The sequence below is a fragment of the Trachinotus anak genome, unplaced genomic scaffold, assembly GCF_046630095.1.
Source record: "Trachinotus anak isolate AG129_WGS33_773 ecotype Australia unplaced genomic scaffold, CSIRO_AGI_Tana_v1 ptg000024l, whole genome shotgun sequence".
Classification (NCBI taxonomy): domain Eukaryota; kingdom Metazoa; phylum Chordata; class Actinopteri; order Carangiformes; family Carangidae; genus Trachinotus; species Trachinotus anak.
This window is the reverse complement of record NW_027273875.1, coordinates 4,547,451-4,575,360: the sequence shown is the minus strand read 5'-3', so window position 1 is coordinate 4,575,360 and position 27,910 is coordinate 4,547,451. Positions and strand designations below refer to the sequence as shown.

At 40.5% G+C, this 27,910-nt stretch overlaps 5 protein-coding genes across 7 annotated transcripts in view; 3 read left to right on the top strand and 2 right to left on the bottom strand.

The window, feature by feature from the left end:
* Positions 1–2,976, bottom strand: part of ppm1e (protein phosphatase, Mg2+/Mn2+ dependent, 1E) — a 46,602-nt gene extending 43,626 nt beyond the window's left edge. Inside the window, exons 1-2 of the mRNA XM_071460527.1 lie at positions 2,783–2,976; positions 2,452–2,645 (exon numbers count right to left, since the gene is read on the bottom strand). Of these exons, the coding sequence (XP_071316628.1) occupies positions 2,452–2,636 (185 nt within the window). The 5' untranslated portion in view covers positions 2,637–2,645; positions 2,783–2,976. The remainder of the gene's footprint in view (positions 1–2,451; positions 2,646–2,782) is intronic.
* Positions 2,977–4,100: 1,124 nt separating this feature from the next.
* Positions 4,101–10,513, top strand: smg8 (SMG8 nonsense mediated mRNA decay factor). Its single transcript, XM_071460528.1, has 5 exons — positions 4,101–4,733; positions 5,654–6,557; positions 6,974–7,119; positions 7,965–8,849; positions 9,686–10,513. Exons 1-5 carry the CDS (start codon positions 4,110–4,112, stop codon positions 9,896–9,898), a joined length of 2,772 nt encoding a protein of 923 aa, XP_071316629.1. The 5' UTR covers positions 4,101–4,109; the 3' UTR covers positions 9,899–10,513.
* Positions 10,514–13,115: 2,602 nt separating this feature from the next.
* kcnj15 (potassium inwardly rectifying channel subfamily J member 15) lies at positions 13,116–17,458 on the top strand. Of its 2 annotated transcripts, none has more exons than XM_071461458.1 (2): positions 13,116–13,385; positions 15,089–17,458. In XM_071461458.1, exon 2 carries the CDS (start codon positions 15,151–15,153, stop codon positions 16,171–16,173), a length of 1,023 nt encoding a protein of 340 aa, XP_071317559.1. In that variant the 5' UTR covers positions 13,116–13,385; positions 15,089–15,150; the 3' UTR covers positions 16,174–17,458. The 2 variants fall into 2 exon arrangements, with proteins under 2 accessions (XP_071317559.1, XP_071317560.1); XM_071461459.1 differs by having other exon boundaries at positions 13,137–13,385; positions 15,147–17,458.
* Positions 17,459–19,340: 1,882 nt separating this feature from the next.
* vps26c (VPS26 endosomal protein sorting factor C) lies at positions 19,341–27,629 on the top strand. The gene is made up of 8 exons (XM_071461460.1): positions 19,341–19,551; positions 21,022–21,165; positions 22,052–22,201; positions 22,793–22,873; positions 23,645–23,719; positions 23,816–23,966; positions 24,047–24,199; positions 25,310–27,629. Exons 1-8 carry the CDS (start codon positions 19,495–19,497, stop codon positions 25,390–25,392), a joined length of 894 nt encoding a protein of 297 aa, XP_071317561.1. The 5' UTR covers positions 19,341–19,494; the 3' UTR covers positions 25,393–27,629.
* ttc3 (tetratricopeptide repeat domain 3) overlaps positions 25,810–27,910 on the bottom strand; it is a 28,768-nt gene continuing 26,667 nt past the window's right edge. For both annotated transcript variants that reach the window (XM_071461452.1, XM_071461453.1), the window contains 2 exons: positions 26,893–26,985; positions 25,810–26,080 (listed from right to left, as the gene is read on the bottom strand). In XM_071461452.1, coding sequence (XP_071317553.1) covers positions 25,970–26,080; positions 26,893–26,985 — 204 coding nt within the window. In that variant the 3' untranslated portion in view covers positions 25,810–25,969. The remainder of the gene's footprint in view (positions 26,081–26,892; positions 26,986–27,910) is intronic.

Genomic DNA, 27,910 nt, shown 5'->3' with positions numbered 1-27,910 from the left:
CAAAGCGAGCCTAGGCGGTGAGCTGTAGTTATTTTGGTGAGTTTGGCTAATAGCCGTTACACAAAGCCAGATTGGATGGACTTTAAATGTCTGTGGCACCTTCAGCTTTCAGCCAAACCTGGTCATGAGCAGTAGTAACACTGACGTTGGGCATCACACAGCAATCTGACTGTTCTCTTGTGCTTTGGAGAGATGTCCACTGAAATATTACAACAACCACTAATCATGCTCACACCGCCTTTGTTCAGCATCAGAAGGCGTGTAGTTGTCAGGAAGCCCGGAGAGTTGTCAAAAAAAACCTTTTATTTATTTATTTTTTTTTACTTTTTGTATTTTCCAGTGGTGAAAAAGTTCTCATATCTTTTACTTAACGCCACAGACCCTTTACATTATCAAGAGCAGAAAATGCCTTGATGTAAAATGTACTTAATTACAAGTAAAATTACATAAGTATTTATAAGTATCAGCAAGTTACATTCCACCACTGGTATTTTCATCGTTCATATTGTATATTGTACACAACTTCTCTGCACAATAATGTGGGCAAAATATATGAAGCAATTTTATGGTGCAATAGCATTTTTTGATAATACATTTGAGAAACAGATAAATGATAAAATAGTCTGCTTTCCTGGAGGGGTTCACGGTGAGAAACACAACTACTAAAACCACCAACTGACATTTTTACATTTTTGTTTGTGCACGGATTATATAAACCAGACATGCTGTGTTCATTCGTAAACTTTAGAGGTGTTGGTAGGTGTATTTTTGAACTTTTGACAGAGCCAGACTGGCTGTTTATGCTAAGCTAATCATGTCCTGACTTCATTTCTGTACTGAAACCTTCTCACTTCTCACGTTTTGGAAGATTGCTGATAAAATCTTTTCACAAAATAGCGAACTACTCCTTTAAGCTAAGAGTGTATGTGCTAATACAATTCTTGGGAGCCCTTTCATTTTCATGTACCTGGAGACCATGAAATGATCAGATTTAAATACAAAACTTAAAACAAGACACAAGATGTTGCGGGCTGAACGCTAAACAACCTTTTATTCGCCAGCCAATCAAACCTGGACATCGTGACTACCATATGTGTGACGTGGATCTGCACGTGGCTGCTCCAGCATGTCAAATGTGTGAACCCTTTTCGAATCAGAGTCATCGTGCTCTGCAGCCTAACACCTGACAGCACTACTGGCTGTTGTATGCGATGCATCCTGCCACCAACACATGCTCTCCATCACTGCTGGAGGACATCTTGACCTTCAGAGAAGCACAGTGCACATGTGCCTACAGTCTGTGTGCAAACTGACCGGTAAAGTCATTTTCAGACATACTGTACATGCAAGCAGCAGTCCCCTTGCCACTTAGTGCCCTAGATGAGTCCTTCCATCCTGTTCTTCCCAGCACAGTTTCTGCACCTATTTTGGATTCAAAACCAGGACAGGCAGCAGAGCTCAGGGCAGAGCTCTCTCAGTAGCGAGACTCTTCTCTTTTTTACTGTTTCTGACAAGTTTGTCCATGTCTTAAACAACTGGCTTCTTGAGAATTTAATTCGGTGGCTGTCAAATTAAAATTGTGCATGCGCTGTGAGCAGACTATCCTTTCTCGGTTAAATGTATGAAACTGGTTGTTCACATCCATCTGAAATGTCCGTTCTTAATGAAAATGTCTCCTTTCCTTTGCAGCCCTTTTAAAGGACTACAGTGAGACTGAGCTGAAGAACAGTCTTCATCTGCAAAATGTCATGAGAAGGTTTGAGTAATCCTGTGAACTACAAGTATTTTCAAAAGGCCACATTTCAATCTTGACAATTCAGTGAGTGTCTGTAATTTTTTTTTTAGAGTGTAACGATCAGTCTTAACGATTGAGACTAATAACGTAACCGGTGAGGTTATTTTTAGCCTGCATGAAGATGCGCTCAGCAGTGATGGCGATGGCTTCCTCCCCCTCCTACACCAAGATGACGTCGTGCTGTTACGCAAAACCAGGGGTTCACCTTTTGTGGACCTCCAGCTCTGTCAGCACTGGCGTCAATTTGCAGCACGACCGAGTTAAGAGGGAATACACAACCACATAACACAGTGCGATACAGCACAGGCAGTCGAGCCAGTGCCGACGCGCACTGTCCGCTTTTAACTTCTGCTTTAGCTGTAATTCCCCCACAACGTTTCAGCAAAGACACTTGTCTAAACTTGATGCTGGACACACCCAGCACGGCATGGCATGAAGCAGGCAGCTGGCATCCTGCGAGGCAAGCCAGCGGGCACCCCGGCTTTATCTGCCGTGGCCCCGGCCGGGGTCGCCGGCTGCTCACCTCCACACCACACAGTTCCCCACAATATCAAGCTACCGACGTTCAAAACACGACCATTTTGCCGCTGCGGTGGGCTCATTTCACGTTAGACACAGAGAGAACAACATGCCATGACAGAAAGTGGACACTTAACTATTTGTAGAGGTGTTGGAGACACAGGTCGAGGCATTCCCCCTCCACCTCGTCCTCAGACACCAGGTCCGTCAAGGGGCGCATCGGCGGCGGGTCGCTCTCCTGCAGAGGCATCCTCATCTCCCGAAGAAAGAGCTCCAGGAACCGTCGGAAGGTTTTCTCCTCTGCTGCAGAGCCGGCCATCATTTCTCATTCCTGGACAGACAGAGACAGCTCCGCCCGTCAGTATAGACTACTAACTTGCCGGGGCTAAGAAGAGAAGAGTCAGTGCACAAGCCGAACTAATTGGACTGTCAGTGCGCTAACAGACCAGCTGAATAAGTGTGTGCTACCGGAGGAGCAGCGCCGTTGACTACCGGTGTGTCTGCAAACAGCGGATCTGACTGGATGAGCGCACCGCGGCGTCTACGATTATACTACCGGAGGAGCTGTCACAAGCTGGACCGAGTCCCCATTCAGAGCCGAGCGGGAGCGCGCACCGCGTTATCGGGGATTTCGGATGATCAGAAGGCGGTGACGTCAGAGGGAACGCACAGGTTTACATTTAGATCGTGAACGCGCACGCCGCCTCCCGTCGCCTGACGTCTGGGACCTTATTGTAGACGATGTGAGGGCGGGTTCATTTATTTAAATTGTGATGGGTACGTTTTACATTCACATACGCAAATTCCCTACGTGTCTGCCAAAAACAAATTCTCCTGCTCTCTTTGGGGCATATGAAGAACTGCTGTAGTATTGATATTCGGCTAACTAACGTAAACCAGTCATTCTTGAGGCTGCATCTAACAATTATTTTCATTGTTTTTAATTAGATTTTATTTATCATTATTGATCATGTGTATGTTGATGTAATTAAACATAGGATGAGCTAAAATATGATAGAATAACACTTTCTAACAGTCTAACAGTAAAATTCTTAAAATTAGCTCCAACTTGAGCAGTTTTAATTGCTGAATTATAAGTATCATTATGTCATGGGAAGTTAAGGAAACGTGTATGAAATATTGTATTTACTAGAATTGATTAAAGAAGTTCATCTTAAGACCCTTAACGACTTACACCCTTGTACAGAGTTTTTGAGAATTAGGTTATGTCTGGGAATAAAGCTGTTTGGATGTATGAATTTCAGTGGTGATATCAAAAATGAAGAGTAAAGTTAGCAATTGATATAACAACACTGTGAAAATATCAAAATGATGTATGCATAAATGTAGGTATGTAATGGTCTGTCCATTTTTGACATATTCTGAAACTTAACTGTTCGGCACTCCTACTTATGCTTATATGTGCTTTATAAAACAATCAAACAAGCAAACAAACAAACGAAGAAGATAAATAGTAATAGTAAATAAAAAGTAAATTACAAAAACTTTCCATATCATTAGGTGAACAAATTATTTTTTAAAAATTAATTTAACTTTATGCCTATATTTAGCTGATAATACTTACGTACTGGTTTTGATTTTGTAATACGTTATTTTCACAGTGTGGAATTGTTAATTTTACTAAAGTCAAAATGCTTCTTTCTCCCCTCGATTAGAGAGCACATGTAGCAAGCAGGGGAACGGTAAAACAAACGTTGTATCCACTCGGACATTTTATTGTTGCAAAACCCGGAAATGGGTGCGTCGTTGTTTTTATTCCCCTGAGTTTCCCAACATGAAAGAAGCGAAGATGGCTGTCCCTGTGAGTATCGGGGCTCTGCTTCAGTCAGACTTCCTGGAGGACGCTGCTTACCGGGACGACGGCCTGTGTGTTGTCGGTATTTTCGGTAAAAGCAACATGCAGCCCGGGCCGCTGAAGGAGTCTCTTATCAACACTCTGGCGGACAAACACATCTTCTCGCTGTTCGGCGGACCGCAGGGCGGCGGTACCGCGGACAGCCACATCCAGGCTTTCTACAACCAGGAGAACCGGGTGCTGTACCTGCTTCTCTCCTCCGTCTGCGACAGCCGGCAGCTGCTGAGAGCCTGCCAGTCTCTGAGCGCCGGCGCCGGCCACTCTGACGCCCATGACTTCTGGAAAGGTCTGGACAGACAGCACTGCCTCCACCTGCTCTACATGTTCTCCGTGTGCCACGTCCTCCTGCTCGTCCATCCTAACCAGACCTTCGATGTGACCTACGACCGGCTCTTCAGAGCCCTGGACGCCCTGCGACAGAAGGTGCTGCCTCTGATCCGAGCTGCCATCAAAGATTGTCCAGTGTCCAAGGAGTGGAAGGTGAACTGCCGGCCCTGCCCCCCACGACTGCTCTTCGTCTTCCAGATGAACGGCACTCTGAAGGTCTTCTTTTTAATTTAGTCCCTTTGTTGAAGTTAATTACTAGTACTGTACATATTTCTTACATTGACATGTAAAAACTTGTGGTCAAAGCGTTCAACTTCCTTGGGGCCCCAACAGTCAGGAGCCCTGAAGCCCACTCATTCCCAGTATTCAATTACTAAACTATAAGGGCCTGGTCACCCCTAGTGCCCCATACCAGAGGCTGAGGATAATAAGTAGTTGGCCTGCTAATATCATGGATGAATTACTGAACCCCCTGGACCCAAGACCAGTCAGTCAGATGACCACAATGAGACTTAAAATGATGCAAAACTACCACAGAGAGATTAATATAACGTGGCACAAAATGACCACAAAGTGAGTCTGTGGTCTCACTGGTAGACACAGTGGTGATGCTACATGTGCATTTGTGTTTAATCAACTAGAGCTGAAACAGTTAGTCAGAGAATTTATAACTAATTATTTTTTAGTAAAAAATGTCAAAGATCGATCGGTTTCAGCTTCAGTTTCACCATTTTCAGTCATCAGTAGATCTGCAGGTCTTAATAAGTTTAAAAATTCAGTTTCCTCAAAAACGCTTAGGAGGTAAAAAAAAGTCTTTAATACGGGCAGCAATGTTAGTCATAAAATGTTTTTGTATCTGATTGTGGGTTGTCAGAGGATATCACACACATATAAATGAAAAGTGCAGTTGTTATGGTAATGAATTTTGTGTGCTCAGGAGGGTCTATAGTCCTTTTTATGGAGGTTTAGTTAGCACCATGTGACCTATAGTAATCATTGGCTTCTGGTAGGTACAGTAACTAGGAAGCTCAAAATGTGAGGATGGAAAAGTGACAATTATAACAAAAACCTTTAACAATAGTCATGTGAGTTTTATATGAATTTAAATGACACCTCTTTTGTTCGTTATTCCAAAGGTTTCTGTAAACGGATCAGAGTCAGGAGGAAACCCAGACAAACCTAAAAAGCACTCTCCCAGGAGGAGGCTGCAGCATGCCCTGGAGGACCAAATTTATCGCATCTTCCGTAAAAGCCGAGTCCTGACCAACCAAAGTAGCAACTGCTTGTTCACCGTGCCCGCCAACCAAGCGTTTGTGTATGTGATACCGACAGCAGACGAGGACCCTGTGGGTGCCTTGCTTGGTCAGCTGCGGTCCAACTGCATCTTGTGTGACCAAGACTCCACCACGTCGGTGTCGGGACCGAGGCGTTACCAGCAGATGCGACGTTCAGCTCGGCAGTCCAGCTGCAGTGGAGATTCAGGCAGCATGTCGATTGGTGCTCAGCTGGTGGACTGCAGCTTGAAGGAATTCCTCTGGCAGCATGTAGAGCTGGTGCTGACCAAGAAAGGCTTTGACGACAGCGTCGGCCGCAACCCACAGCCTTCACACTTTGAATTACCAACCTACTCCAAATGGGTGCAGGTCGCCTCCAGGCTGCACCAAGTCCTAATTAGCAACACAGATGAAGAAATAGCTGAGCTAGCCTCGAAAGTGCAGAGCCAGCTAAAGGTCTTGGAGGGTTTTCTTGACGCTGACACCAAGTTCTCTGAGAACCGGTGTCAGAAAGCTCTGCCACTGGCTCACAGCGCTTACCAGTCCAACCTTCCCCATAACTACACCACTACGGTGCACAAAAACCAGCTGGCGCAGGCTCTGCGGGTGTATAGCCAGCACGCTCGTGGCGTGGCTTTTCAGCGCTACGCACTGCAGCTTCATGAGGACTGTTATAAGTTCTGGAGCAACGGCCACCAGCTGTGTGAGGAGCGAAGCCTGACTGACCAGCACTGTGTTCACAAGTTCCACCTACTGCCTCAGCCAGGTGAATACTCTACCTTACTTTCCTCTGCTACACTGCATCTGTGCTAATGAGGACAGACAGACTGGTGAAGATAATACATAATAATACATAATGTAGTACGTAGAGTATAATGATAATAATTATCTCCACAATGTAATCTGCCATGTAGTTTACATTTAAGGTGACATTTCAGCCAGCTTCAGGCAAACATGCAGTGTGACATGAGTGAAACACAAAATCAAAAAACTTTGTTGGGTAACTATGGGTGTAAAACTCTGCATCATAGCTGAACATCTTCTACAAAAATATAAAGAAAGTGCAGTATGTGTCAATGTACACGCACGTTTCTATATGTTTATATTAATATAGATTTCAAAAGAATTAGCATAGCAAAACAAATAACACAAACACATGAAATCTGACACTAATTTCTGCAGGAGAGAAGCCAGACATGGACCGCAACCCACCCATCCTGAACCACAACAGCAGGGGGCGCTCCACCAGCTCCTGTAACTGTGGCAGGAAACAGGCTCCCCGGGAGGATCCGTTTGACATCCAGGCTGCCAATTATGACTTTTACCAGGTTAGGATTCACACCACACTAGGCTGTCTTTCTGAGGACCACAGCCGAGGAGCTTCTCGCGACTGGTTGTCAAATATCACACACATAGCTCTGATGGAGCTAATATGACATGTTTTGTTTATTGTGTAATTATATATAAATAATGCCAAAGTGTAATTTCATAGTTGATACTATGAATCAGAGTTGATACTTTATTGATGCAAAATACTGTGAATTCAATATTGCCATAAAGGGAGTCCTTCTCATTGATTTGCAACATTGCCCACACTGGCAGTGCAACCCGAGACATTAAAGGATGGGTTCACATTCACATTCACGTCTGTCTTAAAACAATACTGTGTACATTAAATGAGTTACTAGTCATTGTAATTATTCCCACTGTCCATTCTGGCTTGAAAAAGGTCCCTTCCTAAACTAATTTCAGTTTGTGTGGTGGGGGACAAAATCCACAGTCTTCATTCTGTGTAAAAATTCATTCTGAAGTTCAGCTGAAGTTAATATTTGGTTTCAGCTCTCTGAATCAAATGCTAAGCCAAAATGCAGTGATAGTAACAAAAAATGTAAATCTCCCCATCACTTACATTGACGTTGTTTTGAGAAGGGGTCTTTCACTGAAGGAGCAAATAAGAATACTAACACTGCCCAGTGTACATATCTGCATGTGAGTATTGTTTTAAGATTTCAAGAAATGTCAGACTATCCTTTAAAGCCATAGCTAAAAATATGTGGTGGTTGTCAGACCTTCTATCATCTCACAGTATAAATCATCACATTGCCCAGCTCTACCTCAGATATTAGTTTTTCCTCGTCTTTGTTACACATGTTCTTTTACTCTGCTCTTATAGATGCTGGAGGAGAAATGCTGCGGGAAGCTGGAGAAGATTGAATTTCCAGTGTTCCAGCCCAGCACTCCCGACCCAGCCCCAGCCTGCAACCAAGCTCAGCGACTCCCATGTGAGGCCTCAGGCTCCGGTGAGGCAGAGAGGCTGAAGGAGCCAAGCACTGCCCAGAGCCATACACCCGGAGACACCAGCCTCAGTCTGGCTCTCAGTCTAGGCCAGTCCACAGACAGTCTGGGTCCATACGGCGATGGAGACGGAGCCGACACCCAAGTCCAGCAAAAGAGACAAAGCCTCGTAGATCGCCAGCCCTCCACTGTGGAGTACCTCCCTGGTATGATGCACTCTGGCTGCCCCAAGGGCCTGCTGCCCAAGTTCTCCAGCTGGTCACTGGTCAAGCTGGGCCCAGCAAAGTCATACAACTGCCACACTGGTCTGGAACAGCCAGGCTTCCTCCCCGGCTCCTCCTTCCTCTTACCGTGGGACTTGGTGATCCGCTCTCGATCAGAGGAGGACACTGGCCTGACGGAGCCTTTGGATGGAGGCACCTCCTCCTGGCCAGCCCCCAACAAGACCCTGGTGGGAAAGCGAGGGAGCACTGGAGGGCTGGGTAGGAGTCGCAGGAGGGATGATATGGCCCGCGCGTTTGTGGGGTTTGAGTATGAAGATAGCAGAGGAAGACGCTTCATTAGCTCTGGGCCTGATAAAATAGTGAAGGTGCTGGGACCAGGGGGCGCCAAAGATCCCGCCACCAGGGTCCTAAACACCGACATGCCACTGTACATCCCCTCCCCTTCCCAGGGCCGTGGCCTGAAGCCTCACTACGCCCAACTGGCTCGCCTTTTTATTGTGGTGCCTGACGCTCCCCTGGAGGTTACCCTCAACCCACAGGTAATCAGTGGAACATGTCGCTACTTCACTTCAGCGCTTTGGCCAGGACATTGTACAAGCTGCTATAGTGGTATTCTGAGCAGATGATCCGAGTTTTGTTTTCAAAAGCAGTCAGCAGAGAATTTAGAGTGTTTGTCAAGATGTTTTTAGCACTGCACCGTCCAGAGATCACTGGTTAGTCAAACAGTGACAAAGGTCTGGCAATTTATTTAAACACATCTATTTATTTAAGATAGTGATGCTGTGGGCTGCATATTTAGATGTTAAAAGTAGCTAATTTCATAGTTCATGTAACAAATTAATCTTCTACTTTGTTCCTGAATATCTTAACTAATCCAGACTAATATGGTGATAGCCAGCACAAATTATCTTGGTTGTTTGAATTCAGGTGATGAATTGTTGATGTGTTCATTTTTGATGTAGTTGCTGCTAAAGCGTTTTCTGATTATCTGTAGTAGAAAGTTGTATCCCAGGAAATAATAGGCAATAAATATAAATGTCATGTCAGCTAAATGAAGCTGTCCTAAACAGGCAGCCAATAGAGAACCTGAAGTAAAAAAAAAAGTCATATTTCTTATTTAAATTCATAGCACAGGCAGCATCGCGTGGAAGCTGGGAAGTCCAAAAATGTTATAGTTATTTAATTGACTTGTGAGACCACTTTCAGATTCAAGCGAGATGGTCTCAGACTTTTGGACCTCACTGATTCCTGTGACATTAAACTCCTCTTTAATGTCTGGTAGCAATATTCAGCTTTTACTTTAAAAAGAGATGTATGAATGTATTTTTTTTTAAATAAAGATGTCATATTAATCCTTTCCATATTGTGTTTTCAGGTACAGCCTGGTCCTCCTCCCTGCCCAGTTTTCCATCCTGAGCAGACAGATTTAGTGTTGCCCCCTGATGGTCTTTGGGTGCTGCGGTTCCCTTATTCCTACTCAACAGATCGCGGCCCCTGTTACCCACCCAAAGAAAACCAACCACTCAACAACTACAAGGTGCTGCGAGGCATCCTAAGGGCCACCACTGCTAATCCTCCACCACAATGATGTCACTTGCCTGGATCAACTTTTATTTACTGACAACTCCTCATACATTTTTTTTTTTTGCTTCGCTGCGCATGGCAGAGTCAGTCAGTGACATCTTCTTGTCTCGGATTCTCATTAAAGGAGCCGTGGATGTTCATGGCCTCCACAGATTTTGTCCTAGTGATTTTGAGGGCTCTTATCATCTTTCAAACAGAATGAACACTTGTGGCACTTGGGAACAATTATGACCATCTAATAATCGTGATAATTTAACTTTTGTCCAGCTTGAACTTAACTTGAGTCAGACGTGAGTTATCAAGTCTTGTATCTTGTGTCACAGAACTTGCACTTTGCATATGTTGTTCTCACATTTAACGAGGGGAAGACTGATTAACAAAGGTCAGCAGCAGCAAACTAAGTAGTTAAAGCACAGGTTGAGGTAAAGTGTTGATAATTAGGCTGAACTAAAGAGTATTCTGCAATGTCTGAATAATACTACAACACATCTCCAAGACTCTACTGCACCATTGATCACTGCTTACATACCTGGGTAGTCATATCCAAAACACTGGGTACCTACCGAAGTGGAAAATGCTATTGATTTTTTGTAAATAAAAATAACTATTGGTCATCCTGTTTTTGATTCATGTTATGAGTGATATCTGCTCTGTGATGTGGAGGTAAATACTAATGTGAACAAAGTATAAACTATAGATCTAATTAGTTATATTTTGAGGAAACCATTGTCATTGTTATTAACTTAGATCATATGATCAAACCACTCACTCTGATCTGTACTTTAAGTCATGAATGGCACTGCATTCTCTGTTGTGTGCACTAGGTGGGGTTGGGTTCCTTCATTTTGGGTAAACCAGCTCATCATCCTAGGTTAAATGTGTGTTTCCCAACAAAGAGAAGGGTCATATGAAACTTTTTTATCAGTGTTTGAGGCCACATGTATTCTATCAATGGACAGAGGAGAGAGAGGCATAAACATGTTTAAGATTCAGTACAGTTTGTAATTTTGCCACTATTTACACGCTCCACACATTTTCCCTGTCACCCTGGCACTGACTTCATTACATTGGCTTTGTGTCAAAATTAAGATTGAATCCAAAATCTTACTGATTAATTTTAAAACTACATGTACTTGTATAGTTTTATAATTGAATTTTTTCACTCCAGAGCCACAGAGCACATCATACAACTGTTTTCACAGGCCGAGAAGTATTACAGTGTGAAGTAAAATGAACTTCATGTATCAAATCTGCTAAAAAATTAATAATCCGAGTTTACATTACACTCTTTTCTCATCTTTCTGTATTCGAAGACGCATTTCATAGACAAAGTAACCACTTTATGAACAAATTCAACTTGCATTAATCAATATTTTTGATATTGTACCTTAATTTCTCCTACCAGCAGAATTACCCCAAACAATGGCTCCGTCATTGATTTCACTATAGTCTACTCTGTTGTTGTTCTCTGTCAGGTGTACTGCAGTGCCTTATATCTCTAGGGAAAGTGGGAAGCTGTTGTATCCATCTTGTTAAAGCTCCCCTTCTCATGTACTTCAGCCTTTCATTTGTGGTGTGACGGTGAAGATCAACAGGCTCAAAGTATTACAAAGCAATACTGTTACTTGAGATTTTCTTAGTAACAACAACAAGGAACAAGGAAATCAAATGGTGATCCTACTTTCATACTTTAGTAACACACAAACACACACACACACACACACACACACATCTAGCCTGCTGGAATGAGGGTAATAACAATGAGGTTAATAACAAAGCTAAGGCGTGTGATCCAAGGTCACGGAGTCAAACAACCGGTGGTCAAGACTTAAAGAAACATTCAACACATACTGTATTATAATAGTTTAAAATTGTTCACTGTGCGACTTGTTCACTTGAAGTGCCACTTCAGTTTCCTTCAGCGCTTGAAGCACTTCCATTACTTTTCAATTTGAACTGCTCCAACCACCTACACATCAACTCACACTTCAACTGACTTCTGGGCAAAAGTTGCTCTCAGCTCCTCCACTTCATACAACCTTTACAACACCTCACATGATACTTCAGCTGCTTTCACTCCAGTCAACACTTCAACTCCTTTTACTGATCACATTTAAAATGACACATCTTTCAGTTTTTATATTGTATTTTACACTAACCTCAGGATTTCACCACAACCACTTTCGGCTCCTCTATCACTCACATTTCTTTCCCATCCCTTTCATTTGCTGAACTTCAACTGATCTCAACCCCACACTTCAATTTCTTCATGAACAATTTCACTAATGCTGCATTCAAAACTTGCTTCACTGTTTTCACATTCTTATTGATTCAATCCGCACCCTTGGACCAGCGTCCAAGTCCTGTCATTGACTTCTGGTCCATTTGTCGGACAGTTCCTGATGTTTTTAGCATAAGGTCGTGTTCAGACTGTCAACAGCCCCCCGGTGTTGTTTTAATGTAGGTCTGAATCCCCACTTACACCTCAACTGCTTTCAGCATTTACACTTAGACTGACACTTCAACTCTTTTCACTGGATACACAGCTTAATATTATTTCAGTTTTTTTCTCATTGAGATCACTTTTAAATTGCTTTAAGTTGTGTACTCTGTAAATGTGTGCGTGTGTGTTCAACAATTTCCATTTTGTATTTATATGATGTGTCCTCTTTGGAGACAAACAAATGATCATGATGATGATGATGATGATGATGATGAAAATGACTTACTGCAACTGACACTTCCAGCTCTTTTGATTACTTAAACTGACATTACATCTTCTCTCAGCTCTTGCACTTCAACTCCTTTCAGTGTTTGACCTTCAACTGACTCTTCAACTTCTCTCAGCTCAGATTGCCTATTCAATCTAACACGTAAATGCCACTCTGCAGTAAAATTTAAACTTCAACTCCTTTCAACATCTCCATTTCTGCTGCCACATCAACTTCTTTCAGTGTCTCACTACAACTTCAGCTATTACTGTCAACTGCAGACATTTCAAAAGCCCCAAACACTCATCATGTTAAGATGAACCTTTGCTAGTTTTCAGTGACCGTGTCTGACCAGAATTCAGTCAGACCATTTATTTGTAGTGACACCAAAACTGTCCCATGAATTCAAAGTGCCCTTCAAAGAGCTGTTAGTGACTGGAAGCAGTAAATCTGGGTGTGTGTAAAGCAACAACAACCATAAAAAGAACAAAACAAACTTCAAGTGTTCTGTTGGCACCTGTGTACAGGTAGTGGAGGCGGGGGAATGAAAGCCAACCCACACGTAGATCAGAGTTTACAGCTCGGCTTTGTCTCTCATCTCTGTCCTCACCTGAATACCACTGTGCCAAAGTTCAGTGCGCTCAACCTGGGACAATAGGAGAAAGAAGACACTGAACTAGATGTTCTCTGGCAGCTTCATCTTACAGATTGTGTGTGACCCGGAGACAACTGAACACAAACGCCCAAAACTATTCAACAAGCTCAACAGCACAACGGGATGTGAGTATAATACACTTCAGATTTATCAACTGATCAATCATTATTTAAAGTGTCCTTGGGCTCCTGCGGTGGTTTACTATGAGATTAATTTTCAACTTTGTCATTGTATGAACTGTGAGAAGTAACAGCAGACTGTGTCAGCAATTGTGTTATGCGGACAGTTTTTTCCATAGATTGAATTTGGTGATTTTTAAATTTTTTTTTTACTCACTCATTTTTTATTCTTGAGGATCATAATTAGATGTTCTTCTGTTGAATGCTCTGCTGTTCTGCTTGTCCCCTTCAAGGGACAAATCTTGATCAATTTCAAAGGAAGATGTTACAGTTTCTTCCTATTTTAGCTCATGTTCACATTTATTCAGTATTGGTATTTTATTTATTTTTTTATTTCCATTTTATGAAAATTTGTATTAGCACTCTGTTGCTTTTGAGATGAAAACACTTTACATATTATTCCTCTGTATTTAATTAACAGCCGTAGTAACTCATTTTTAGTTTTCATGTTTTTATGGTTGAGACAGTCTCCAAATATTACTGTTGTTGCGGGGAATCTCCAGTGCCAACATTTCGGTACTTTTTCCCTTGAATACTGATAGTGTATTTTAAGTATTAGGGACTAGAATAGCTATTTGACGAAATGGTGGAGTCAGGAAAAAGGTGGTTGCTTACGTATTTTCTTTTGAAAGAAAGGAAATGAAGGAAAGATTATCTGAATTTCAGGGCAGAGCAGAGAAGGGTCTATAAGTTTTCCATGCCCCAGTTTTATAATCTTTGCTTTCCTTGCTTCTCTCACTGTAATTTAATCAATAATTACATAATAATTGTCACATGGTCTGTTGGAAACATGCCTTCTTTGTGTTTAATGGATCATAAATTTGGACTCCTCTGGATGTCTCTGTAACAGGGTTTTATTTTCTAGTGGCTAGTTATAAAGTTTTTCATCACATGACGTCTAATTGGAAAATAAAGACAGGGAGTAAAAAGATAATTTTGCGCTGTTTTACCAGTGCAAACCCCATTGTTAGAGTGAGAAATGGAAATCCAAATGGAAAAGGCTAGCTCTGTCCAAAGGTAAACAATGAGATGTAACATATTAATTAGTGAGCTGTACAGGTGCTGCTAGGTGGACCTTGTTACCGCTGGACAGAACCAGGTTTAATTTGTTTCCCCCTGCTCAGTCTTTATGGTAAGATAAGCTAACTAGCCTCTGGTGGTAGCTTCATATTGAATGGACACATACGAGAGTGGTATTAATCCTCTCATCCCATCAGCAAGAAAGTGAATAAGTGTTGAACTGTTCATTTGAGTTCACATTATTTTTAGTAAATTGGCCAAAAGACCCAGAATACTGGTATGATAGTTTATGGATTGTGTAGAAAGTTTAACTGAAGTTTTATTGAAAACTGGTCACAGTGTGGTCTGTGAATTATCCACAGTAACCATGGACACTGCAACTGGAAAGACAAGTTGAGCGCCACATATTAAATTCCATCCACCTCCATTGTACTGAGGTGTAGGCATAAATCTCAAAAACTGGACAAATAAAACCAAATATATCTGCATGGCAAGATACCAGAGAGAATTTGTTCTTTATTTTGTAATTTCGATTACACACAATTTTTTTTGTGTGTGCAAGGATATAACTTGCAATTAATGTAACTCCAGGTGAGATAATAATCATATCTTTTCTGTTTTTTTGTTAGTCCTTCTCCTGGCAATGCAAAACTAAGAAGACACTGTCCATTTTTAATTGACCTGTAGCAACATGACCAACAGGAAGGCAGAGGTCCAGCGAAGGATTGTGTCCAAGGACGGCCACAACAATGTGCGGATTGACAACGTAGAGGGCATGGTAAAGCTGTACCTGCATGACATCTGGACGACTGTGGTGGACATGAAATGGCGCTACAAACTCACTCTGTTTGCTTCTACTTTTGTCATGACTTGGTTCCTCTTTGGGGTCATCTTCTACTTCATTGGCATGGGCAACGGAGACTATGAGAGCGGTCTGAATTCCAACCATACGCCCTGTGTGGTGAACGTGGAGACGCTCACTGGAGCCTTCCTTTTCTCTCTGGAGTCGCAGACCACCATTGGCTATGGTTTTCGTTATATTTCAGAGGAATGTCCTCTGGCTATCTTCACCCTGGTGGCTCAGCTCGTCATCACCGGCCTGGCTGAGATCTTTGTCACCGGTGCCTTTCTAGCCAAACTGGCGCGGCCCAAGAAGCGAGCAGAGACCATCAAGTTCAGCCAGCTGGCAGTGATCTGCTGGCGCCAGGGAAAACTGTGTCTGATGGTGAGAGTGGCAAACATGAGGAAGAGCCTTCTGATCCAGTGCCAGCTAACAGGAAAGCTCCTCCACTCAAATGTGACACAGGAGGGCGAGAAGACGCAAGTCCACCAGACCTCTATTGATTTCCACATGGACTCCAGTGGAGAGTGCCCTTTCCTCATCCTCCCACTTACCTTCTACCATGTTCTGGATGAGCACAGCCCACTGGCAGGACTGACCGCAGAAAACCTTCTTACTCGAGAGTTTGAGCTGCTGGTCACCCTCAACGCGACGATGGAGTCGACAGCCGCCACGTGTCAGAGCCGCACCTCCTATGTCCCTCAGGAGATCCTCTGGGGCTACGAGTTCAAGCCGGTGCTGTTCAGCACCACAGGTGGCCGCTATGTGGCAGATTTCAACTTTTTTGACAAGGTACAAGTGAGCAACGATGCAGCCCTCCTCAGAAATAACACAGAGAAGCTAAAAATTGAGGAGGACTATAAAAAGGAATAGAGGATAGATGTGTTACTGTGCTGTGTATTGTGCCAGTCACTCTCACGTCTATGATCCCTAATTCAGACACACATTTTTTGAATATTGTTGTAAAATATCATATAAAAACTGTTTTGGTCATGTTTCCCACAACAATACTATGATTTTCTGTTTTTTTCTGTTTTGTAAATCAAAATTTCAAGAAGACTGGAATACCTTACATGAAAATACAGTGTCTCTGCACATTTTATTTATTCTTTTAATCATTCTGACATGTCTTTTTTTCTTTTTCTTTTTTTATATTTTAATTTTAAAGTTTGAATCTAGTGAAGTATACCAGAATTGTTCTTATTATTGGTTGAATAAGCAGGGTTTATAACCCAAGAGAAAATTCATTAGACTGGGTTTTAATTGAGGGTTTTAGTGTCCCCAAACGGTAAATGCTTCAGGCCTTTTTAGATCCAGTGTTCCCTCACACTTATTTGTTTTTTTTTGCCAAGAGTTAGATGATAACACTCGTATGCTAAATGTGAGGCTACAGCCATAATCACTACAAACAGTGACACATTATATCTTGTTTTTGTTTAACAATTCCAAAAACTAGTGTGAAAATGACAAGTTGTGGTTTCGTGGGTGGTTTTATGCTGAAAAGTAAAATGATTCTGCTGTGTTTATCTTATCTTAGCTTAAGAAGACCAATCCAGGCAGTTGCAATGTTGCTAATATTCATGATGCTCAGTGGTTGGTCAGGAAACATTTAAATAACAAAGATATACACTGTGTGTAATTAAGAAGAAAGACAGTTTCCCCCTGTTTCTGGTGTTTGTGCTAAGCTAGGCTAACACTTCATCTCTGTATGGATGCACAGAAAACAAGATGTTATCAAACTGCTCATCTGACCATGGGTAAGACACTGAACAAACATTATTCCCAAAACATCAGACTGCTCTTTTAAAATACCGATGGTCGGCGCTGACTGAACAGCACTGCACGTAGGTTCAGTCCTTTAGGTGGATTATTAATTTTCAAACTAAAAGTATCTCTCTACCTGAAGAAGATAAATATGAATCTAGTATGAGAATATGATAGTGCCTGTTACACATCCACAGGTGCTTCACTGTTACTGAATTTGTACAGCTCATGATTACATTACATTAATCTTGGAGAACAGATGTAAGCATTGTTAAATGTTACTCAATTAGGACAGACAAGGCTTATAATGGTATAATGGGGGGTATATAATACAGAGGCTAATATAAATAATTACTGTTTTGTAAATAAATGTTTCTTTATTCAGTAAAAATAACAGTGTCGTGTTTATTTTTGTGAAAACAGAATTGAAGGTTGGATTGAAGTTTATAATGACTCTGTGTAGGAACAGTGCATGGTGAATAGTAACTAACTATAATAACTCAAAAATGTCAATACAATTTTGAAGTATCCCATTTTATGCAGCTTTCTACTTCCACTCAGTTCAGAGACAAGTGTTGTACTTGTCGATCCAGTTTATCTGACAGCTGTAATTATTTGCTACTTCAAGATTTTTTATGACTTTAATGCACCTACCGTATAATCCACTAAAGTTACGTGTAACAGCATAACACACCAGGGCCATTCTGCATGATACTTTAGATACTTTTAGAACATTTTGTTGATGATTACATTTATTTAAGTCAGGTTTTGAATGCAGGACTTAAAAAAGTTAATTTGTAATGTGATATTGACATTTAAGTAAAGGGTCCCCCACTGTAACTGCAGTGACAGAGAATGTATCTGAAGATGAATGAATTGAGCCATTTGAAGGACAACACATCCAGCCTGCAGCTTCACTGTCTCAGTTGTCTTCAGCTGTCAGCTCTTGTTGTGGCAACACTGAAGCTTGCGCTGCCTGTTGGTGACTGTATCTGGTAAAAACAATCTTTCAATCCAAAGCACAACTGATCTTTTACTTTCAGAGACAGAGGAGAAACATTCTGATCAACATGTACTGTGTTAAAAACTATTAGCTTGGTTAGAAAAGACATCTGAAGGCTGCACTCCCAATAATCAGAGCATCATATATGCACCACATATTCTTAAAATATTAAAATACAAATGTTATGACAGTGAACACTTAAATTTCAAGATGTCACAACTGTGCAACGAAGTCTATCTATGCAGATAGTTTTTGATTTAATTGCTCTGGCTTTCACTACAGTACCATATCAGTGAATGCAATTTTGCTGGCGGTGCACACAGCTTTGACAATAACTTAAAAAAACACACTGTTAACAGCCTTCCTTGGGACTATTTCTTCAGTAGAAAGTAGTTCCAGTGAAAACTATTCACAGTGAGATCTTTGAATTATTGGTGGGATTGCCTCTTCCTTTCCCTTAAAAACTGCATTCAAACTTCAAACAGGTCACAATTGTATGGATTTTAACACATTAATTAAACTTTTTCACAATCTTCATACATACATACATTTTCTTTACCCTCACTTCAAATTGTATGCACATCTCAGGCAATTCATAAAGCAATGTAGTTTGAATAAGCTATGCATGAAGCAATGCAGCTCATTCTTTCTGCATGTACTTCAACTCAGTTACACAGTGTGACTCACATTTAAGCTGTATTCACACGACTGTTTGCATTCTTCATCCCTTTTACTTTTTTTTCCCATCTCTTAATACTACTTCAACTGCTGCCTCATACAAATTCAAGCAACACAGTTTAGTGTCAGCTTATGCACAAGCCAGCAATCCCACTGCCATTTCTTCAATTGTGTTTTCTGGTTCAAAGTAACATTTCTGGAAAAGAGATGTTACAGGTGAATGTTTTAAGTGCCATTTTTGAACACCACACAAATTAGATTCAGTATATCTTCACTGTACTCAGGCGGAGGTGGAAACATCAGGGACACGTCAAAACCTGGTCATGCAGAACTAAAAGTGTTTGCCTGGAGGTGAATGGGAAGATATAGGCCTATTTGTTGTATTTTGTGGAACCCTGATTCTTTAAGGATTTAAAATTGTAATATTATTTAGTGGTTGATTCATTTCCCTTTGCTTCAGTTTGGAAAGTACTTCGCTTGCTTTGCTTTTAGTAGAAAGTGATTTGTAGAAAGTGCAATCTTATTTTGAAGAATTTGAGCCGGAAACATTTTGAAGGAACACAAGCTAACATATCGCTTTTATTCTGAAGGAATCAGACCGGACGTTTTATTGATGCTGCTGCCGGCGGAAGAAAACAAGCTAGTCTGTCAGATGTTTGAAAGTATAACGCCAATTGTTTTTGTTGCTTTAACAAAATAGCGCCTGAAACCAGTTCTTTGAATATCTGTGTGATGTGTCACGGTCAGACATGAGTGTCACTTTGGATATAAGACTGAAAAGAGCAAACAAAGTTTATCATGAGGGGGTAAGTATGTTAACCACAGTCAGCTAACGTTAACTGCTTCTGTAGCCTGTTTAGCTAACATTAACGTCGGCCTTTCTGTTGAATTTAACTGTCAGTAAAACAGTGTAACTAACTAAATAACTAACTAGCTGGTTAGGCCGGAGTCGGTGACTTCCTGTCGGCACATGACCAGCAGCTGATGAGATGAAATCTGTGGCCCCCTTCAGACCTGCAGTTTGCAGTTCACCTCTTGCTGTTGTGAAAGGGTGTTTGACACTGTAGTAAAAGCCTGTTTGAAACTCACTCTCCGATTTGTGAAACCTTTGTTTTATTTCTGAAAACAGAGGAAAAGGGCGATCCCCCCCCCCCCCCCCCCACCCACCCACCCACATCACATCAGACCAGATCTAGATCAGAAACAGCTTTATACTGAGTGAACAGAAAAAATCTATTATACACTAATAATTATTAAGAACACCCGATCTAATCAATAAGGTCAGTATCTGGGCTGATACCGATCAGGTGTCTGGGATAAGTACATCTCTAATACAGGTACTTATTGAATGATAAAAATGATAAATAGTTTTTAAACCACATTTTCTCACCGTCTCTTTCTGTGTAGGATTATGTCATGTGTTGAAAAGACTTATGCACGAATTAATTCATGATTAAAGGAAATGTTTTTGCACAGTATGCGGTTGTTATATCGATGTCATTTTAAGTATAATAAAATGCCAAGATTCATATTGATGGTGAGGTTTTTTGTTTTTTTTTTCCATTTGCCCTTTTTCTTTACATAGTTTTAAAAAAGAACAGATGCCTTATTTACCTAAATACCCACATCATGTTAATATGGGTTTCCTAAGATGTTTCCTTCACAAATTGATCTCTCTGGTCTCTGCCTCAAGAAAATGTCACACAAAAAAAATATTATCATTATTGTAATATAAAATAAGGAAATAATAAAGAGGATTTTTTCTGTACTTTAGAGAAAAGGTAGCCTCAGAGGAATTTCACTATCGGGTAGAAGAATGAATCAAGCATGAAAGTTGTCATTTAAAATATACAACATTTTCTGATTTTTAACCCAAGTTAAAATGTTTCCATTTTTTCCTGCCCCCCTCATTTGAGCTTTTCCCTTGTTTAACTGACAGGAACACATGACCAACAACCATTTCTCATTAGTTTTCATTTTCATCTTCTTTTTTGTGCTACATGGATCACTTAAGAGTTATTTAGTAGCAATATAACTCAAATTCCTAATCAGGCCACAGAATCTGATGGGTCACAAAATTCAGTATAACACTAGTACAGATGTTACTTCTGCCTGAGTTGCTGCAGTTGTGATCAGAATGGGATGTGAAAAGATGCATTAATTGTACAACTTAGTCTAATAGGACTTAACAGAGTTTAACAGATTGAAATGATGATTGTAAACCTTGGGCGTGTACAGCAGTGGACAGGACCTCAACCAAGTGTGTTTGTGTGCAGGAAGTGGTGGCTGGTGTCATTGTGCTGGTGTGTAAGGAGCCGCTGCAGCACCATGGCATCTCCTTGAGCATGGAGGGACTAGTGAACCTGCAGCTGAGCTCCAAGAGTGTCGGCGTCTTCGAGGCTTTCTACAACTCTGTCAAGGTGAACTGTGAGCCACATGGAGCTGAGTCAGTTCAGCTCTCAGTCAGGAGGTCTGAAGTTCAAACAGATGCCGTCCTCGTAATGGGTTAAATCTCACAATCCTCATAGATATTAGATTCATCATCATAAAGACAGAACATAGGCAACATAAACAAAATATTTACTAGTGCTGAAACAGTTAATCAGTTAGTCCATCAACAGAAAATTAATCAACTAGATTTTTGATAACAGATGAACTTAAAAAAATCTCTGGATTCAGCTTCACAGATGTGATAAGTGTCTGTTTTTCTCTGATTTGTATCAGTATAAACTGCATATCTTTGGGTTTTGATTTGACTAAAGAATTTGTAGATATCACCCTGGGCAATGGGAGCTTGTGATGGACTTTTTTTTCCACAAAAAAATTAGCTTCAGCTAGACGCCATGTACACATTACATCTGTTGTGCTACTTACTAATATGTAACACAGTTTATCTTTGTGGTCCCTGTGAAATAAATAAATAAAAATAATTGCTAGGTACAGTACTAATCCTTATAAGTGTGGAGATGATTATCAAAATCCTTGAAAATGAATTTGTTATCATCATCTTTGGTTTATTGTTCTTATCTCATCATTTATTGTTTCATCTATAATTGATCTACTGTAGTTCTATATACATACAGTTATTACATACATCATTTTAGAAAGGTGTCCCATTTCAGATGGAGAAGTTTTGTTTAATGTGCTTTTTAAGACAGAATCTCCAAACAGGTAAACAAAGTTGGTCTGTTTCAAAAGCTCCTTCACATACAGTCGAGGCAAGCACTGTAGGATGCAAAGGCTAACCAGTTTAACCTGATTGAACCATTGCTAATATTAATCAGACCTGTCTGTCACATTTTGCAGCCCATCCAGCTGATCAGCAGTAACATAGAGGTAGCCAAGGCAGGAAAGATCCCAGGAGGCAAGACTGAGATCCCTTTTGAGTTCCCTCTGCACACAAAAGGCAACAAAGTGCTGTACGAGACCTACCATGGTGTCTTTGTCAATATTCAGGTGAGTGAGGGGCTCAGAGTTTAAGTCTTATTAGAATTAACAGAAACTTACTCAACTGTAACTTAACATTGTGTATCATAAATAGTAACAGACAGAAACGGGACAAAAGAAGCATTTTGTACTGTAACATTACAGGAGGACAGTTACTGTGTGGGCGACATGTTTCACTGTTGTTACTCAACTTTTACATGGAATAGGACGCATGCTCAATACACCTCTAGTACTTTTCACCTTCTGAAAGATTCCTGCACTCACATAGTGACAAACCAGGAGGAATTTTTACTTAACGGTTCACAATCAGCAGATGGATTTAATGGTAGTTTAGCTTTTGAATTCATGCAAAAATCACAGTTTCGGTCTGGTCATCTAGTTCCACACCAGAATTCAATTGACAGCTTGCACACCAGCCTAAATTAACCAAACTAAATGGACCAACTAAACTAAACAGATTAGGAGTGAAGAAAAAGAGCAGTGGACGTTGATTTTGAAAAATTAATAAATCCAATTTTGATAATTAAAAAAAATTAAAGTTAATATTCAAATAGATGTGTTACAGCGTGTTTAAACAATCCTGTTTTTGTCTTTCCTCAGTACACCCTCCGCTGTGACATGAAGCGCTCCCTGCTGGCCAAAGACCTGAGCAGGAACTGTGAGTTCATTGTACACTGTCAGGTGAGTGAAACAGATGTGATTTAAATAAACTGCTGTAATAATGTAAATATAAAACAAACATTGGCATAAACATTCACTTGTACTCAAGGATGAACTAACTAGAATTTGGTGGTCAAAGGTCAAGGTCAAGGTCAGTGTGATCTCAAAAAAACACATTTTTGGCCATAACTCACAAATTCATATACTAATTGTGACACGATTTAACTCAAATGTCTGTAGGATAAAATGACCATTTGGACTTTTTATGTCCAAATGGTCAAAGGTCAGCGTCACTCTGACATCATAATGGTCTACAAAAACACTTCTGGCCATTATTCAACACTGTTACTCGGGAAAGGGAGATTGTGACCATATTTCCAGCAACTTTGCTGGTTGGAAAGTTGGCATAAAACCCTGAGGTGGTAATTCTCGTTGTCATTACATGATTTGTTTTTGGTAAATTATATTTCTCTCTGGATATTTGTGTTCAGCCTTTGTCTAATGTCACTGAGATTGCTGTAGAATAAAGGTTGATTTAACTTTGTTTTGTTTACCGTAAGCTTATTGCTTGTGTAAATCCCATCTGTGCTCTTTTGTTTGATACATACACAACGTGTGTTTGGGACAGTACTCATCACATCTGCACGTGAAAAACTGAAAAGCTTCTTGTATGATTATGTTGAACATCGTGATCATGTGATTCAGTTTTGGAATAAACTTGTCATCAAAACCTCTCCCAGATGAGATATTAGTTGTGTTAAACTTTATGGAATTTCTTTGTTTGATTTTCAGCCTCAGAAAGCTAAAGTTGCCCCCACTCCGGTCAATTTCACAATCACTCCAGAAACGTTGCAGAACATCCGTGAGGTGAGAAAACCGCATCGCTTCTTAACTTCATTTTACTGCATCATTTTGTTTTATTTAAAGCTGTACTGAGAGGACAAACTTCATTTCTGTTTTCAGAGGACTTCACTGCCAAAGTTTCTAATCAGAGGCCATTTAGACGCCACCAACTGTGTGATCAGCCAGCCGCTGACTGGAGAGGTGGTGGTGGAGAACTCAGACGTTCCCATCAAGAGCATTGAACTGCAGCTCGTGCGGGTAGAGACCTGTGGTAAGTTTGTGCTGCCAGATGATTGGATTAACCTTCCTTTTGTAGCAGTTAAGGGTTTTTTAAATGTCTGCTGTGTGCAGGTTGTGCTGAAGGCTACGCCAGAGATGCCACAGAGATCCAGAACATCCAAATAGCTGAGGGTGATGTCTGCCATGGCCTCTCCATTCCCATCTACATGGTCTTCCCTCGGCTCTTCACCTGCCCCACACTGGAGACCACCAACTTCAAAGTTGGTCAGTAAAACCCTCCAGTATGCTTTAAGTCCTCTTACAATAATGTCATTTGCATATGCAGTATACATGTTTATTTTCTTAGGCTAATCACTCCCAGAACTGCAATAGTGCATATGTAATGCTGGGTCTGCTATAGGGCTGCAACAGATTATTTCCATTATTGATTAATCTGCCTAGTATTTTGTCAATTAAATGGGTTTATTTACAAAATGGCAGAAAATGGTGAAAGTTGCCAAAGATATTTTAAAATTTACAGTCACATAGATGAAGAAAAGCAGCTAATCATATATTTCAGAAGCTTTAACCAGCAAAGGTTTGACATTTTTGTGTGGAAAATTATTATAACCAAATGATCAATAACAAAAATAGTTAGCAATTGATTTTCTGTCGGATCAAACAGTTGACATTGTCACAGATCTAGATTGCTGCTTACAGCCGCATCAGTATCTGTAATGTCAGCCCTTAAAAGATGAGTGTCAGTTGTACTGCTTAGTAAATTTCTTGGTCATAATATTGAAATAGCCAAATTTAAAAGATCGTCAGAAGAGATATTCATGTTAACAGCCTTAAAAATCCAGAGATACAGAGGCAAACAGCTGTAATATTCAGAAAAGAAGAAACCTTCAGAATCATGTGTACAAATGAACTGTTACAAAAAATGTGTGGAAGAATTTAGAAAATACTATAGTATGGTATATTCCCATATGTTAAAGGAATATTTTGACATTTTGGGAAATAGTTCTCATGTTCATGAAATCTGAAACTAAAACTCAGCCAGCATTTGCTAGCTGTGCACCAAGCCAGCCTGACTCTGTCTGCCTGTCTGTAACATTTACTGCTTAACATGTTAAATCTTGTTGTGTTTATTATGTACAAAAACCAAATCATAAAAACAATTACACGTTTAATGGATGGTTGTGTGTCAGACTATTTCTTGACTGGCAGGCTACCAGCAGAGACTACAGTTAGTGCTCCCAGCCAAGAAATAGTCAGCGTGTAACCCCCTAAATCACTAATTGTTTTTTCACCGAACACATGCACACACAAAAAAAATCTGATATTCTAAGCGCCTTTTCTTGTGCAGTGACAATGTTTGTTTCTGTCCCTCAGAGTTTGAAGTCAACGTTGTCATCGTGCTTCATGATGATCATCTGATCACAGAGAACTTCCCCCTTAAACTCTGCAGAGTCTGAACCCTGGATCTCAACCCAGCAGTTGGGTAATGTCCCTGTAGGCTTGCTGCTGCTGACTTTGATCCTTCATACAACACACAACAGGACTGTGCATTTTGAAACAACAAACAGGTCGTGTGCAGAGGACATGATCCTGCCCCAGTTTTGTTCTCTGCATAGTGCAACAGCTCCTCTAAACCCAGAAAAAGAAAAATTTCTAACCTCTACTGATGAATTATGTGACTCAGTGGAGCCCGGTCAGTTTCCTTCCTTCCTTCATTTCAATTTAATAAACATCACATTCTTGCAGACAATGATCAGTGACGTTACTCAGTGCTACAAACCTGTGAACTTACTAAAAGAGAGCAATGTTTGCTTTCAGAAATTCTTAATTTGACCATCTGGGATGTGATAGATGAACATATGACAAAGAAAAGCTCAAACACAAGATGGTTTTATTTCTTAAACTGGTGTCATCCTGCACATCAACAATTTAATGATGCCAAAAAGATTTTAATGAAATAAAATGTAAAATAAAATGATTAATATAAAAGCAGACATTTGGATGATGAGGAACACGACGAGTAGGGTTAAGACATTATGGTGCTTGGCGTCTCCTGCCAGGCAGCACAGGGAAATCTTCAGGCAGCAAGGCGTGGTCTCTGCAGGTGGGACAGGTGCTCTGCTCCTTCAGCCATGACCTTATACACTGAATACAAACAGAACAAGTGTAAAAAAAATTTAAAACCGGCAGCAGTCAGCATCCACAAATATAGCACAGATGATTGGGAACTGGGAAAAGGTGCAAATCAGGTGTGATCACAAGATTAAGAAATTATATTTAAGTAAAAATTACAAGTGTTTTTTTTTTTTTTGCCCTACTGAATACTGAATGTACACAAACATTTGTTCATTTAAAAGAAAGCTCCACAGGGCACCTTTAAATTAATACACGCACAGCAAGTACACTGTAGCTTATTGGAAAAAAATCTAATAATTTTATAGCTGTGGCACAGCAGTTTGGAAAAGACTGATTAAATAACTATTTCATACTTGTTGAGTTGTCTGATAACTCAAACAGAATTATATAACCAAGAACAACTATATTGTGAATCCAGCCGCATTAAAAAAAACTGCATTGACCACGGAGAAAGTAACCAGGCTCTGTGGGCACCACTCCTTGCCAGATGTTGGCTATGATGCACAATTCAATTATTTGCCAAATGAGAAGAGGGTGAAGAAAAAGAGATCTGCTGTGTTTCTGTTGTGCATTTTAAAAATGTGACAGCTTAGTGTGGATGTAGTAAATGTTAAAGCCTGATTTGCTCTGTAGCTCCACAACAGAGACAGAAAATAAATTGCTTTACAAATAAATTGTACAGCTGTTTACAAGTCAGAGAAAAATACCCCTTTGGCCTTTGTTGTTGGATTCTGAGATTTTTCTGACATCTATTGACTCATGGTTCAGTTCAAACACTGGTGTTCCAGTGTTAAGTATCAAACACTAGTGTTTTTACTCACCTCATTGTGGAAGCTGTGTCTGCACTCCAGCACGCAGATGTCATCTGGACTCATGTCGTCGTGACAGATGATGCAGGGATCCTCCATGTTGAGCTGCAGTCGAGGCACAGGCACAGGCACACGCACACACGCACACACACAGAGTCAGCTCCAAACTGGAGACTGTCGACTTCAGACAGAGTCCTTTATTAATGCAAACGAGAAGTTTAGTTTTTTCTCTGTGAAATTTGGTCCAGACATTCATGCCTTCATCAGGATGAACAGTGATCTGTTTAGTTTTCTAGCACCAACATCAGGTCAAGACTTTTATTTGTCCAGTGCTCTGGTTCATGACTGAGACCAAATACCTGCAAACCTAATAACATTCCCATCAGCCTCAGTTGTACTTTGTGTTTTGTGCTTATCAGCAAATGTTAGCATGCTAACAGGCTAAACTCAGATGGTAAACACAGTACATGTTACACCTGCTACATTAGCATGTTAGCATACCAACCATCATTTTTACATTTACTCCAAATTTTTTTAATCCACCTTCTGGCTGAATAAATTTTCTGATTTCAGATTATATCCTCTTTTAAAATCACTTCTAACACTTTTATACAGCTTACCCTAATTTTTGTGTGTGTTATTTTTGTTCTGTATGTCATCTCTTTTTAAATCTCACCATTGTTGTTGCCTCTGTCTTCTGTTTATGTTGTATAGCACTGTGCTCTCTAAATAAAATCTGACATCACTAAGGTGGACTTTGGTGAATTGTAATGGGAAATGGTTTATTTTGGAAATTTTATGTTATGTAATTTTATAAATGTATGTGTTTAATGTTAATCTCTTTCTTTTCTATTCCTTTTCTTTATGTCTTTAGATGAAATGCTTTGTCACTTAAGTGACAGATTAACTGGTAATTGAAAAAATTACATCCCTAATCCAGGCAAAATTTTTAAAATCCAGCAGGGTAGTTACACTGATAAAGTGTTAAAATGTGTATTTGACTGCAACAAAGAAGATCCATACAGCAATT

Excerpts from the sequence above, each read along its gene's own strand:
- smg8 (XM_071460528.1), top strand. The coding sequence starts at position 4,110 with ATGAAAGAAGCGAAGATGGCTGTCCCTGTGAGTATCGGGGCTCTGCTT. Across the intron at positions 4,734-5,653 it reads AGATGAACGGCACTCTGAAG|GTTTCTGTAAACGGATCAGA; the intron begins GTCTTCTTTTTA and ends GTTATTCCAAAG. Across the intron at positions 8,850-9,685 it reads AGGTTACCCTCAACCCACAG|GTACAGCCTGGTCCTCCTCC; the intron begins GTAATCAGTGGA and ends TTGTGTTTTCAG.
- kcnj15 (XM_071461458.1), top strand. The coding sequence starts at position 15,151 with ATGACCAACAGGAAGGCAGAGGTCCAGCGAAGGATTGTGTCCAAGGAC.
- vps26c (XM_071461460.1), top strand. The coding sequence starts at position 19,495 with ATGAGTGTCACTTTGGATATAAGACTGAAAAGAGCAAACAAAGTTTAT. Across the intron at positions 23,967-24,046 it reads CGTGCGGGTAGAGACCTGTG|GTTGTGCTGAAGGCTACGCC; the intron begins GTAAGTTTGTGC and ends TGCTGTGTGCAG. Across the intron at positions 24,200-25,309 it reads GACCACCAACTTCAAAGTTG|AGTTTGAAGTCAACGTTGTC; the intron begins GTCAGTAAAACC and ends TCTGTCCCTCAG.